Below are 14898 nucleotides of genomic sequence, written 5' to 3'. Positions count from 1 at the left end.
CAAGTAAAAATAACTTCAGCCCAGCCTTAAAGGGGAAATTTTATTACAGCATACACAGAACAAGGCAGGACAAGCACATGCCGCTGCCGAGCCCGAGTGAAGGGCCCACGCTCTTTCTTGCTCTCTGTCTCAGCTGGGGTGGTTCCCCTTCGTTCCTTTGCCCACCGCCAGCTGTGCCGCGGGGCAGCCCGTGCTGGTGCCAGCTGGCTGTGCAGTTCATACAGGGCACCTCATGTACACCCTGCCCTACCTGGTCACCCAGCTCTGCCGACACTCCTCAGGCACCTCTCCATGCTCACGGGCACAGCTCCATCCTCCTCCCCTGCGACATAGCCCCTTGTTGTGACAAAGGCAGCAAAGCCACCCTGCAAACCGCCCTGCACCCCTCACGCTGCTTTCCCTCCCCGGAACCGCCACAGAGCTGCGGCCAACGGCTGCTGCCTCGGGCACGGGGGAGCTCCCTCCCCCCGCTCCCCTCCGCGAGCAGAGTTCCTCCGAGCACGGGGACCGCAAACTCCCGGTTCTCAGCCTCGGGTGTTGCCTGCTCTCTGCAGAGCTGCACCAGAGCTCATCTCTCTCTCTCTTTTTTTTTTTTGGTTGAGAAACGTCCACTTCACACCACCCCGACCTTTGGTCCTGACTCTATGAGATGACAATCTCACCTTATTTTTGGCTACCTGCAGCTAGGACTTTCCACCTGCACTAAGAGAGCAGAGGTTGCTGTTGGCTGGGTTACATGGCTGGCAAAGGAAGCAGCAAACCAAGCCCAAATGAGAGGCAGTCAGCTTGTGGGCAGAAGAGACAAGCAGCAAAGGCAAATGAGGTGGAAGGGCCACTCCTTCTGTGCCCTGAAGCCTGAGGAGCAAAAATTTGGGGACTGCTGGGCTGTGCTCCTTGGCAAGGGTCAAGTCTTCAGTTACTGTATAGTAAAGTGGTGCCGGCAGCTGTTTTCAAGTGGTTGTGGGGTGACAGCACCACTCCCTCCCTGCCCAAAACACCAGGCTGTTCTAAACCTGTGGCAGAGCACATCTGATCCCCCAGCATCAAGCCCTGGGTGTGCTCCTAACACACAGTCACTTCAAGCACCTGTTGCAAAGATTGAGCAAAACCCTCCCAGATCTTCACTGGCATCAAGTAGTGGCTAGGCCATTCCTTGTATGCCATATCAGTTGCTCCCAGCGACGGGCTGCTGCTCGCCAGAGATCCTCCTTTGTACCCCTGAAATAAAGCTGCCTCACAGATCTGCTTCCAAGGGCTGCTGCCAGCAGTGGTGATGCTGCAGTCATGTGGGAGCATGGGAGTGAGCTCAAGCCCTGCTTCCCGTGGGCTATCAGGCAGACTCCTGCCCACTGCCCGTCCATGGGGCAGGAGGGAAGTGGGCAGCACCCAGTTCACAGCCTGGAACTGACTGCTCTCAAAAAAGGAATTGAGAACTGCTGGGGGAATTCCACCATCCCTGCTCCCTGCTCATGGGAGCAGGGAAATCATTGTGGCAAGGCCCTGAGTGACTGAGGGATGAACTACAGGACTGCAGGGGCAGGATCTGAGCTGGGCAGGGCGCAGAGAAGCTCCTCAGCGGTCAGGGAAAGTAAGGAAAAATGCATTCCTTGGGTAAAAAGGCAGAGGAGCAGCATCAGGAAAGAACTCTTTATTTCCCATAAATACAGCAGATTCTTCGCGCCGGGCGTCTCATTTTAAATGTTTGTTTTTCTTCCATTTACAGAATTTTGCACTGAAAATATATACAAGTCTATTCAAGAACCAAACAAGATCTGCAAAGAAAAAACCCATACAAAACCCTGAAGAGACCAGAAAGGGAAGTAAGACACAGCAGAATCCCAGCATAAAGACCTTGCTTCCCCCTCTCCTTTACTGCTTGCTGTGCCCAGCTCCAAGACACCTCACCTTCGCTGCCCCAAGCCAGAAGTGCAAGGCACCCTGCTCACCTCCATCTCACACATGCCTCCTTCTACCTCTGGCAAGCCAATGCAGAGCACAGCTTACCTCTGCTTTTTATGATCAGGCCCTCTCCAAACCAGCTTAGGGATGGGAAGCAGCTCCCATGGTCCTGAGTCCCATGGGGTTTGGGATTGCTTGGGATGTGCCACCCTCAGTCTCCTCTGTGCCTGCAGATCCCAGCTCTTGTGTCACAGTGATCAGGCGGCTGGGGTGAGCCCCCTCCCCACCACAGGGAGCCAGGCCTGCCCTCAGCTGCAGCAAAGGTGCACAAGGCACAGCTGAACCCCCCCCTAAGCCCCAGTGCAGAGCTTTGTGGTGATGGGCTGGGCTCCCATCTCCCCCCGACTCCCAGCCCATCACCCACCCCTCCACGAGAGGACACTGAAGAGCTGAGAAAACCCCCCACCCCACCAAGCTCTCCAGCCCAGCGAGGGAAAGGAAGTCTAAGTGCTACTTCCTCTCCCCATCTGGCAGGAGGCTGCCGGGAGACTCAACCCCACAGCATGCCCCTCTCTGGCCACCGTTCCTAAAGCTCGTTATGATAGATAAAGCCTGTGGGAATGGTGTAGGCTTCCCTGCTGCAGGGGTTCAGAATGCCAGCTGAAGGGGCTGGGAAGGCACAGAGCAGGCCCTTCCCAGCTCCTGAGGCCCACCTCCCACCAACAGCTCTGTAAGCAGCTAGGACAGATATGTGAGGATCACTCCCCCTGACCCCCCCCAAAGCAAGGGCAGCTGTCTGCTCTCTGGTGCTGCAGAGATACCTAGGCTCTGCCCAGCCTTGTTCCACAGCAGCTCCAGTGTGATCCCACCAGATGGAATCACTGGGGCCCAGCTCCAAGGAGGGGGCAAGGGGGACAAGAGAGAGCACCATAGAGCACGAAGTAGCTGAAGGGCTGAGAAGTGCAGAGGGGACAGACAAGGGAAAGGATCTTCGTTTGCTAGGCCTTGCCCTGGGCTGAGGTTGCTAAAGCTCCCTGTCCTTGTTCCCCTATGCACCTAAAGCGGGAAAGCAAGGTTAGAAGAGAAGCTGGACAGACTGGGGAGGGAGTGTCATCTTCAGAAGAGCAGGGAAGGCAACTGTTCACACATATGAAGCTTTCCACTCCACTTCTAGTCTTGTGGGATGAACATCTCCTGGCATCTCTGCTCTCCTCCTTGAGGCACGCTCCCTCTGGCCCTTGCCCGGCCATCTGGAGAATAGAGTGTGAGCACCAGCCCCCACCCGCCCTCCCATTTCCTCAGGCTGCTCCAGCCCCACAGGGTTGGCTTCCTAAGGAATCTGCAGTGTAGTGCCTACAACATGTGGCCCTAGAGGTTTCCCCAGGATTCTGGTGGGGGAAACTGGTCCACATCCCCAATTTCATTGTAGGTTTGCTCTCCCATTGTGAAGGTCAGTTTGTACCGTAGCCTCACTTTCTCCTGGAGATGGGAGAAAAAGGATATGCAGTCAGAAGCAGGGTAAGAAAGGCATGAGGCACAAACCATTCATGTCTCAGATGCTGCTGAGCAGAGGGAAGAGGGACAGGGTAGTGAGGCTTTGCCTGAGCACCAAGACCAGCCTCTGCTCATGCCCCAGGGATGATGCTTTTACCTTCTGTGGGTTAGCGAGCAGCAGGACTTGAGTGATGGCACTGGGGTGGACGATGGGATTGAATGCTGGCAGCTCTGTGCCTGAGGGAGGCTGTAGCTTCACCTTCATTATCTAGGGAGAGAGTGAGAGAAGAGAGTGACCACATTCCTGAGGGTGACTTGGCAGCCAGAAGCCTTGCTCCTGTATTTGGGAAGCTTCCACTGTCTAGTCAAAGAAAAAAACATTGTGAAGGCAATGAGAACTTGCTCCCATGCCCACAGCACTCTCTCCACCCACCCTGCCTTTCCTGCAGAAGTAGAATCATGCTTTGGCACAGTCTGGGGACCTCAGCCCCAGCAGCTGTCTTACCTTGGGGACGGCAGACTGAAAGACAATATTGCGGATGGGCTGCGGGGCCGTGCTAAGCATAGAAATCACCACCACAAGCACATCAGGCCTCTCGGGCAGGGCATCCTTAGCAAAGTGGAAGAGGACACGGAAGCCGTGCTGATCATACACTGTCACAGGGAGGATGCTGCCTGGGGGAAAGATGGGGACAGGCAGCAGTCAGCCAGGAGCGAATTGGCCTTACAGCACCTTTCCCCATCACCCTAACTCCATACAAGTGACACCATTCTTCTTCAGCCTCCACAAAATCCAACAAACAAGAAGCTTCTTCACATCATTCCCTTCCATGTGTGCAGGGTTTAATCCCTCCACGCCTGCCCCCCTCTTTTTCCCCGACTCACTGGGTTTGATTGACTCCAGAGGCACAGTGATGTTGGCCAGCGAGATCTCCTGGGGCAGCGCAGTGGCAGGAGGCCGTGGTGGGACTGCAGTACTTCCTGCTGGTGTGGTGGCAGCTTTTGGAAGTGTAGCAGGGGCAGGCAGCTCTGAGGTCAGGGGCAGTGTGGGGTTAGGGGAAACACTCTGAAGCACAGGCAGAGCACTGGGATTGTGGGCTGTGGTGCCAGAGCTACTCCTGTTCTGCAGATCCCTCAGGGTGAGCCGAGGGGGTGGCTGCTGCTTCTCCCTGCGGGGGGAGAGAGCAAGGAGTGGAAAAGGGCACTGAAGTGCTATCCAGCACCCCAGAAATGGAAACAATGGGGAGAGATGCTAGACTGCACTACCAAGTGCTTACCATCGCACTTGTTGAGATTCTGGAGGCAAAGACTGCTGCAGCAGTGTCTTGCCCAGGAGGTCCAGGTCATCCAGGCCACTGCTGCTAGGAGACGGTTTGGGAGAGGATGCACCAGCATCTGCTTTGACTGGTGGTGCTGCTGCGATAGGGGTGATACTGAGCTCATTGCTGTCTGATGACTGTGGAAAGAGTGCACAGGAGAGCCCCCAAGCAGGGTTGCGTATCAGCACCAACCATCAGATGTAGCATGTTTCTCTAACTACTTTTGTTGCTTTTGCCACCCTCCCCATCCTCTGCCCTAGCTCTCAGCACATTACCTGGAAGCTGTTCCAGCCACTGCTGTCACCAGCCTGGACAGGATGTGGTGCTGGGTCATTCAGGCCTGCCAGGAGTAAAAGCAAACATGAAGCAGTAAGAGCATTAAATGCGGCCTGAATAAGACACAGAAGCAGCAGGGCAGAACCGCCAATGTGGTCTCCATCTCTGGCCCCCATCCTTGCATGGGGGAGAGGCAGGAGGGTGATAGTGGTTTTATTCTGTCCAGATATCCTCATTTATAGTTTAGTTCTCACTGCAGTTAGCAGAAAAATGAATACTACTGACCTGACCAATCTGACTGACCACGTTGTCTACTTGATGCTGTGGTACTCAAAAGCACTTGTCTTAGGAAACAGACACTTTGTTGTGCAAAGAAGGACTCTAGAGCCTTTCTAGGATTGGCACCTCCCATGACTTCATGTGAGCAGCTCTGGAAGTCCCATGCATCTGTTGACAGCTCGTGACTTCAACAGCAAGCAGTAAATATGGGGGTGACCCACCCTTGTGATCCCATCTGGGGATGTCCATTGCATCACTCTTGATTTACCTGCCAGGTCAGTTTTCCCAGAGCAAATCAGTGGGCACGTGCCTACAGGCTCTCTCTGACTAGCCAGAAAAACACCATGGGACTGAAGTTCAGAACCACAGCAGGGTCTTTCCCTCCTTCTCCCTCACACTAAATGAAGGACAACTCTTTGTCTTTATTATTCAATTCTACCAGAGCTCTCATTCATGTTCCTGCCAAAGAAGAACCATCTATGCAGACTATGCAGAGTCAAAGAATAAGGAGCTTTTGCTCTGGATTTCTCACCTAAAGACATGAGTTCATCATCCAGCAAGGAGACAGAGACAGCTTGGTCAGGCACAGGGACTGCTGAGCCACCTGAAAGGGTGGGCAAGGCTGGGTAGGAAGGGCATGTTGCTGGAAGCTCCAGGCCAGACAGATCTAGAAGCGCTGAGGTGCTGCCTGCAAAAAAAAAGCTGAGAGTCAGAAACATTATCCAGGGTTACGCAGTGTGCTGAGGCTGGTTCTCAGCCTTCCTCACACCCCCCTGCTCTCCCTTCCAGTTCCCTTTCTTCATGCACCAGGCACATCCACAAACCATTTCCTTATCTCACCAGCCCCACTCTAAGCTCCCGCAGATTTCCCCTTTCCACTTCTCTCGGTCTTCTCTTACACTGCAGGAAACCAGCAATAGGGTCCCTCTGCTTGACCCTCCTCAAGTCTTGTCCCTGTTCCTCAAGTCTGCTCACCTCGAAGGGGACCGGCCACTGTCTCCCCATTGATCTCTTCTCCCCGTACAAGCTGCTTGTAGAGATTGATCACCTGGGTCAGATTGTCATTGGCTTGCAGAATCTCCGCTGAAAGTAAGAGTGAAAATAGTGAAGAGAGTAACTTTTATACCCCAACTTTGTGTATCTCTTCAAAGCAAGGCCCAAGTTGCTGCAAACAAAAGCACTGCAGAGAGCGTTTTCACCATTCTGCAGATGCACCAGGGTATATTGACACCTCCAGGGCAGTCTCAGCAGGAATGAAAAAGGCCAGATATGTTTACCTAGAGCTTCATCATTGTCTTCTGTGTCACTGGCGAGCCGGAAAAGCATGGGCCTCATGCGCTCACAGCGCTGATACAGCTCCTGGGGGAGAGGAGAAAGAGTGATGAGGTGAGCATCAGCTGGGTGTGCAAAACAGGCAGGAGGATGAGGGGATAAAGGTCACCCATCTCTGCTAAGTCCAGGGAGGATTCTTGGATCGCCTTTCCTCACCTTCATTAGGTCCTCATTGCTTTCTGTTGTCTCCCCCTTGCTGTAGTTTGTCACCATCTCTGTCAGCAGCTTCACGTTGTTGTTCACCTCCTCAATGGCATTCACCCTCTTGGAGATCTTCTCCATGCGCTTCTGGTCCTGGAGGGGAAGCACATGGGGAAGGATGTCCTAACTTGGAGAGGAGGAAGGCTGGGCCAGCCAACCACCCTGGACTAAAGCGCACTGCCCTCAAAATAGCTCCCACTCCAATGGAAAACTCCAGGCCATTTCTGGGCAGGAACATGCCCGACAGGGATGGAATTGCTGTAGATCTAGTGCTGCAGCAGGGCTTGGGCCACAAAATGCACCCAGAGCCATTCTTCCTAGTAGCCAGGGGATGGCAGAACTTGCACAAGGACTCTTTCACAGCTGCTGCAGCCAAAGTTTGGGCAGAAGCTCCATATGTCTGCATGAGGTTGCAGAGCCAGTCCTCCTTTGGTGCTAACCATTGCCACCCAGACCATGACCCCCCAGCTCCCCTTTTCCCCAGCCACACCTCCTGAACCATCTCCTTGATGAGCTTGTTGGCAGCCCGGAGATCCTCAGGATGGGAACTTTTCAGGAGGCGAGCCAGCGTCTGCAAAAGAGAAGGTACTTTTGAGCCCAAGCTGAAAGATGGCAGCTGGAGTCACTCTTGCAACACTAGAGCCAAGAGTTCCTCCCATCCCAAAGCTGTATCTGGCAGAGGCAGTGAACAATTCCAACCGTTTAGAAAGCTGAGCCACAGGAGCTTGTGGGCTATCACACACCAGGGAGAGAAGTACAACCAGCTGTCCTATTCCTGTTGTGGTTCTGGTTATGCAAGCTAGGTCTTTCCATGAAGATCCCTGCATTCAAAACCTGCTCCTGCCTGCCCATTACCCACCATGGAGAGTCTGGAGTGCAGCAGCACTGAGACAGGAAGAAAGCCTGGTTTATGCAAGAATTGCTGTGGCATTGTAATGGACTCCTACTGGAACATCTTCACATGCCTCTTTCTGGGTACAGCTGGTGAAGAGGGAGAGCTCCCACTTTCTCTCCCTCTCCATAGTCAGTGAACAGTCCCACTGCCCACCTACAAATCCTCATTTGCAGACTCTGACCCATGGAGGCAAACTATACCCCTTGCAGCAAACTGGCATCACACTCCTGCTGCAGAACTAGACCCAGAGGAGCCCAATACTTGCTGAAATGTATCAGCACTGATAACACAGAGGTTTGCCTGAGTGGTGACATAGTTCTGATGGAAAGACAACACAGGATGGGTCCAGGTGGCTATAAATGGTTGGGCAATAAGAAGATTGCAGTGCTGGGGGTGGGGAAGAGATAACAACAGCAGCATCTGGGGCTGGGATTTAAACCTCATGGCCAGATAACTTAGAAGTCTAGAGAGCTCACAGCAGCAAACCTCCCAGAACCTGCTTGGGCCAATGTCAGTGCCTCGCCCTTTGGACCATCCTACAGCTAAGTGCTCCAAAGGTCAAACAGACCCACATGCCCCACATTTCTGGATGTTTCCTTTGTCATGATTTTGGAACAGGCCCTCATCATTCCTGTGATGCATTTAATGAAGGAGAGCAAGGGACCTTGACTTTCTGAATCTCCACATCAGGGGGACATAAGATACTGGAGCAGGAAGATGATGCCTACTGTCCCTCTTCTTGCACAAAGCCCTTACCTTGGATTTTTCTTCATCATCAAAGATGATGTTCTTGGGTCGAGGAGGAGGCGGTGGAAAAGGAGCATCATCGGGAAGTTTTGGGTCACACTTCACAATCCCTGCAGTAGAAACCAAAGGAGAGATCAGGAGGACTCACCCACTTGGGGATGGCACTGCCACCCATGTCTTTTTTCCCTAATGGCCCACCAAATCCAGCTGGGACTGAGGGTATGTGGGTTATCCTGTTGCCCAAGATCCTGGACTGTGTTTCCATTCCCCATAAATATCCCCTCTTAGAAAATTCCAGCATGTACTGCCAAAGCATTCACAGCCCTTCAGCCCCAGACCTTTCCAGTGCCCCATCTCCCATGAGAGCAAGCAGATGTGCTCTCCAACCCAGCAACTCATCACCAGCAACTCCCTCTGCTCAGCCAGGAGCCCCAAGGCACCTGCTCCTTCTCCTGACCCTGGTGCTGAGTCAGACTGATGGATGTCCTGGGCCTGGGCAGAGGGAAGGGAGAACTTGTTTCAGATTCTGCCCAGACAAAAAATGCGAGAGGGCAAACCATCTGTCCACTTTCCCCTTCCAGACCACTGCCTCTCACCTTGCTTCTTCAGCATCTGGTAGGCTTCTGAGATCTTCACCTCATGAGGCAGCCCTAATGTCCAGCTGTACATCAGCTCCAGGATCTTTGACTTCACTTTTTCTGATGTCCGGCTGCCAAGATACTAGAGGAAAAGAAGAGGTGCCTTGAAGCTGATCTGAGCTGTTTCAAGTCTGGCCTATTCCTCTCCTCACCCTCCCAGAAGTGAGACCGTTCCCAACGGCACAAGGAGGAAAGAGGAAGCAAGCAGGAAAGCTCACGAGGGCCTTGCAACACATCCTATGCTGTGCCTGGTTTCCACCACAGGAAAAACAAGAGCTGTGAGAAATGCTGCAGCAGCAGCTGCTCAGTGACACACAGGGACAGGTGGGATGGCTCAGGCAGGTCTCCTGTCACCTTGTGAAGGCAAGGGTCCTGCAAAAAGAAGCTGTTCAGCAAGGCAGCCCTTTAGGAATGGGGGGACAGCAGGGCTGAGAGAGGGATGTGGGTAATGGTCTCTGAGGCAGGGCACTGAGCAAGGTGAGCCCCAGATGACCAGCACCCAGCAGGTGCCATGCAATCATCTTTCAGCCTTCTCACATGGGTCTGCTGGGAGCACTGGTGGTAGAAACAGTGCATGTGCCACCAGAGGCAAGTGGCTTAAGGCAGAGGACATACTCTAGGGTGCCAAGCAGGAGCACTTTAGGATGCTGGTGTCACTGTCCCTGGCCATTCATCATCACAGATCACAAGCTGTGACTGGCAGACAAAGCTTTTCCTTAGTCATATTTAGCCTGTGTTCCCTTAACTCTACACGTGCTGGTGTTCACTGCCTTGACTGAGCAGGTGAGCCCACACACCTTGTTCTGCAGCAGGAACAGCAGCATCAGCAAAGGAGCAGGTAATGACTTGGTCCTTCAGATGGACTCACCAGAACACCAGTGACCAAGCCCGGGCTTGCCCTCCAAGAGTGTCTCAATCAGGTTGGGACACCCCAGAGAGACATGGTCATGTCAAAGCTGGGGGAGGTTCCTGAGCACATGCAGCACAGACAGAGCCCAACAGGGATGCAGGGAAGGTGACTCCAGGCACACACGTGAGCTCAGTAGTCTCACAAGTGCTGGCTGCACCATGTCCAGCTGGCCCTCAACTTCCTACAACAAGAATCAGCCTGGAACAGCGGGGAGAAAACTCACCTTCCCACCAGAAAACTCACTGGGAAACAAGGACTAGATCTCCTACTAACACTGTCTTGTTTCCCCCCATCCCAGTGGGTGTCTGACCTGTCTGCTCAACCACCACTTTTTCCCAAAGCCCTCCTGCCACCAGGCACCAGTCCCTTCCAGCATGATGCCGTGAGACCCACCTTAGGGGACACCACTTTGATGAGCTCATTGAGGAAGCGGAACTTGCCCACCTCATCGTGGAAGCGTTTGCCACAGCTCTTCATGCAGGACTCCAGCACCTGGGGAGAGGGGTCAGGTGAGTCCCAGCATGGGGTCAGCAGCAGGATCAGGAGCCAGCTCCCTCCTGCTCCCCCCTCACCGGGTACAGAGCCTGTGGCTATTGTCACAGCAGCGCAGAGGGATGTCCCCTTTTCCCTCCCAGGTGGTCAAGCACCCGCCCACAGGGAAGCAAGAGTCTCGTCTTTGGGGCCAGTTTTTGCAGAGGTGGCTCAACAGCCCATACAAAGCGATACCCTTAGAGAGGTCACAAACAGCAGGGTCTCAAAGTGTGGATCCACAACATGATTAAGAATCATAGAATCCTTTAGGTTGGAAAATACCATCAAGATCACAGAGTCCAACCATTAACCCAGCACTGCCAAGGCCACAACAAAAGCCAAAAAGCTTCCTATCAACTTCAACAGGCTACGATCCTTCTAGGAACAAAACCTTTCCAAGTAACCTCTCCTGACTTGTGGAACCACCTTCAGTCCCTCTCCCACCCAAGGGCCCAGGTGCTCCAGGGCTCTCTCAGAGGGAGTTCGAAGTTTCCCATGCTTCTCCAGTCAAGCTGGAGCATCTCCACGCCCTGCCCCTCCATCTAGTTCTACCAGCCTGCAGATGCCCTTACCGTGAGGGCCTGGATAGCTTCCCATTCCTGTGGAGACTGGATCTTGTGGGCAAGAAGTCGGGTGGCAAGTGGAGGACTGGAAGGAGTGAGGGGAAAAGAAAAGCTTGCCGGTTATTGACAAAAAGCCTGGCACCTGTATTTCTGTCTGGGAATCCAGAGTTGAAAAGCATGTTGCAAGTTGAAGATGCTGATAAGGCACCAAGACACCTCAAAACCCTGAGGGAACCTTCCATTAGAGGACCATGACCCCCCACCTACCCCCACCTTGAGGGCCTTCATGCCTATTCAGCTCCTGGGACAATTCCATTGGATCTTACTAGGTGGGAAATCATAACCAGGCCTGTGACCTGGAGAAGCCTGGGGAAAGGACAAAGCACTTACCCCTCTAGCTCCTTATTGAGCTGTTCACAGAACGCATTGATACCATCCCAATCCAGGTCCTTGTTCAGGGGGTTTGTGGCTTTGTCTGCGGGCAAGAGGAGGGGACGGTGAGAAAAAAAAAACCCAGCAGACTCCCACCCTGTGGAGGGACAAGGGTGATCCCACTCCCTCCCTGCCAACTCCAGCGGGTGCAGTAGATGGGGACGGCGTGGGAGGAGAAACATAGTCGTGTCCACTCGCCCCTTCCCACAGCAGCCCTGTGCACAAACTCTCGCCCTCTCCTCCCTGCTGGCCCACCGTACCCCTGCCTCTGGCTCGGCCCTGGGGTCTCGCCCGCAGACCCCAGGTGCGCCAGCAGCCACGGCCCCCGCGTGCGACCCCCAGCCCCTCTCCCTCACGCCCCTGCGCCCCCCCACGCCCGCGCCCTCCCCGCCCCATCGGGAAGGGAGCGGTGGTCGCAGCCGCACTCACTGATGCGCGCCTCCAGCGTCTCGGGCTCCATGTCGGAGGCCCGCGGCTCCTCACCGGGGCAGCGCCGCTCCGCCGCCGCCCTCCCGCCGGGCCCGGCGCGGCCGCGCCATGGAGAGTCCCGATCCCTCTGGACACAGAGACCCGGAAGTCGGCCGTGCAGAGCGCCGCTCCGCCGCCAGCGCGCCCCCTGCTGGAGCACAGCCCCGCTCCACCATGGGCTCACCGCGCAGGGGCAAGGAAAGGCGCGGGATGCGGAAGGAAGCGGAAGGCCCGCCCGGAGAAGGACACGGAGGGCAAGCGAGAGAGGGGCGGGGCAGAGCGCCGGAAAGCAGCGGCCGCGCGGAAACCGGCCGAGCCGGCCCCTCCCGGAAGAACCGGTGTACTGGCAGGCGAAGCCACTTCCGGTGCGGAGAACGGGAACTTCCGGCGGGCGGCGAGCGCCGTGTCCTTTAAAAGGACACGGGCCCGGCGGCTGCGGCGCATGCGCGCTGCGCGCCCGCCTGGGCCGCGGAGTTGAGCCGGGGTCGGGTGCCGGCCAGTAATAAAAATAAATATAAATATGAATGGCAGCAAGTGCGGTCCCCTGCACTGATCTTTAAATAGCAGCTGATCTTCTGGCAGCACCCGGCCTGGCCCTTGTGCCCGGCTGAGCAGCGTGTGGGGCGGGCTGGGGGGGTGGTTGGTGAATGGAAATGGCCGGAGCGTTGCAGGAAAACCAATTCCGTTTGTGCCCGCTTTCCGTGCGGCTCTGCCAATCTAGGCCAGCGCAGCTGTGACACCTAATACCGCCTGTTTTCTCCGTGCCCCAGGGGTCCTGGCAGGAGCAGCACGGCTTCTCCCCGCCTCGCTGCTTTCGTAGCTCGCTTTCCTGCTTTTCAGATCCCGAGCGAGCTCGGGGAGCTTTGGGGAGCGCAGGCCCCCGCCTGTCTGAGGGGTGCCCGGTGAGGGTGTCAGCGGCAGGGGCTGGGGCTGGCCCTGCAGAGCCTCGGCGATAAGAGCACAATGCAGCCTGTTCGGCGTTCCGGCCTCTGATGTGGAGACGGGCGTCTGAGCCCAGCGGTCCCGTGCTGGGTTACTCATTTACAGTGCTAATCCCATGGCTGACGGGGGAACTGCCCTGTTGTCGCACCTAATGGCTTTTCCTTATGGATAGCCATTGTTTTGGTGAGGGCTTTTTTGGTCATTAAAAAGCACTTTGGGGCGCCTGAATGTAGTTCTTTTTTTAACTGTTACTGCCTTGCATCACAAAGCCCTTTTTAAGTGCCTTTCATAGAAAATTGCAACATCCTTCCCTTTGCTGTGTTCAGGCACGTTTTACACAGGTTATTTTAATCTTATGAGTCAGCCCTGCATGTCACTATTCCTTTGATTTTTCTGAGAATCCTGAAGTCATCCCTAGGAGCCCTCCAGGTCATGTACGATCTGCACAGAAGGCACGCATCGCTCCGTCCCCCACAGCGATGCCTCTGAATGAGAGGTTTTACAGGCTGGTGTTTTACACAGCCCCCTTTTGCTCAGATTTCGGTCTGTCTGAGTCTCGGGCTTGTTTGTTTTCCTGTCTTTGGCAACACCCAGTTGTTAACAAGCCCAGGATGAATGGAGGAAAGCTGCACCTCTTTTCGGCTGGTTGCAAACAATGGCGAGTGAACTCGTGCATAAAAGTCCTGTCAGCGGCGACATTGCTTTTATTTCTCACAGATTTAGAAGTCTCTTTCCCCTTTGGTACATCTGCTTTCCATATAACAAGGACCCTAAGTGCAGCCAATGGAAAAAGATCGGAATCTGAATTTTTGCTCCCTGTAAGAGGCGGCTAGATGATGTGTAAGGAACAACCTTTTCCCCCTCGATTTATTTTTACCGACAGCTGGAATTTTAAGCTAGGTTTGGACGGAGTGAGGCTCCAAGTTGTAATTAACACCGCTCCGGAGGGAAAGTACTGGAGCTATAATTAGCTTGTAGCCCATTGTGGAGGGAAGTGATGGCCAGAGGCCTGGATGAGCACAGCTTATGGGGGCAGAGTATGGCCCTGGTTTTGGCAGAGGGGTGCAGTCCTAAGTTCGGCAGAGGGATGATTGTCCCGGCTTTGACAGAGGGGTGCAGTCTTAGGTTTGGTGCAGTCCCGGGTTGTCAGGCCCTGCAGCAGCCGCCCGCAGAGGGCACCAGCAGGCACGGCAGCGCCTGCCAGGGCAGCTTGGGCTCAGCAAGTGCTCCTGCTGCTTGTGCACTCGAGGTGAATCCCAAACAGGCCAAGTCCTGCTCCATTGGGAAGGAAAGGCGGCCTCACAGGAGTAGCCGGTGCGCCTGGGAGAGGGGTTTTCCACCCACCAGGTCGTCTTCTGCCGGGCAGAACCACGCAGTCACCCCCTCTGTCCCAGTGTTTGTTTGGTTTCTCTGCCGTGTGTGTTTATGTGAACCCTGCGATGTTTTTCAGATGGGCTTGTGTGCGCTTCCTGCTGGGTCGTCAGCTCTGGCCCGTGACATGAGCTTCCCTTTCCCCATCATATTCCTCTTTCTTTGGCAAGGTGTTCTGCTGGAGACCTTTCACTTTCCTGAAGCTTGGTGCTATGGTCTTTTGTTTTTTGGTTTTTTTTTTTCGTTTTCCTCCTCTGGCTGACTCCAGCAGCCAGTTCCTGGGGGATTGGCTCATTTTTAACTCTGCTACTTTCTCTTGGAAAAGAGAAGCTGGCAGCACCTCTCCTGACATCACCTCAGACCATGCACCTTGTTACACAATCCTCTGGATTTGCAGCCCTGCCATTCCCTGACCTTGGCTAATCTCCTTCCTTTTGCAATACTTTTAAGCACCTTTCCCAGCAGAGGGCTGCAATTACAGAGGCAAGTATAGAGTTGCATACTTCTCTAGGAGGGAGAGCAGGTTTGAGCTCCTTTAATCTAATAGGAAATGTCTCCTTCCCTTTCATATGCAGCACTTTCTTGTTGCATGCAATCATCC

General features: G+C 54.5%; 1 protein-coding gene across 1 annotated transcript; it reads right to left on the bottom strand.

The window, feature by feature from the left end:
- Positions 1-1633: 1633 nt before the first annotated feature.
- On the bottom strand, positions 1634-12098 carry GGA1 (golgi associated, gamma adaptin ear containing, ARF binding protein 1). Its single transcript, XM_082280951.1, has 17 exons — positions 11946-12098; positions 11475-11559; positions 11094-11169; positions 10384-10482; positions 9039-9162; positions 8452-8552; positions 7291-7371; positions 6756-6893; positions 6545-6626; positions 6243-6350; positions 5800-5955; positions 4988-5052; positions 4671-4849; positions 4279-4562; positions 3899-4068; positions 3551-3661; positions 1634-3378 (listed from the first exon to the last, which is right to left on the bottom strand). Exons 1-17 carry the CDS (start codon positions 11974-11976, stop codon positions 3268-3270), a joined length of 2001 nt encoding a protein of 666 aa, XP_082137077.1. The 5' UTR covers positions 11977-12098; the 3' UTR covers positions 1634-3267.
- Between the last annotated feature and the right edge of the window lie 2800 nt (positions 12099-14898).

Source organism: Coloeus monedula (genome assembly GCF_965178545.1).
Source record: "Coloeus monedula genome assembly, chromosome: 4".
In the NCBI taxonomy this organism is placed as follows: domain Eukaryota; kingdom Metazoa; phylum Chordata; class Aves; order Passeriformes; family Corvidae; genus Coloeus; species Coloeus monedula.
This window is presented reverse-complemented; position numbering and strand designations above follow the sequence as displayed.

What these genes read in the sequence shown, in the direction of transcription:
- GGA1 (XM_082280951.1), bottom strand. Translation starts at nt 11,976, where the DNA reads ATGGAGCCCGAGACGCTGGAGGCGCGCATCA. An exon ending in AAGCTATCCAGGCCCTCACG is followed by an intron (nt 10,483 to 11,093) that starts GTAAGGGCATCT and finishes CCCTCTCCCCAG; the next exon opens with GTGCTGGAGTCCTGCATGAA. An exon ending in TGATGAACTCATGTCTTTAG is followed by an intron (nt 5,053 to 5,799) that starts GTGAGAAATCCA and finishes TACTCCTGGCAG; the next exon opens with GCCTGAATGACCCAGCACCA.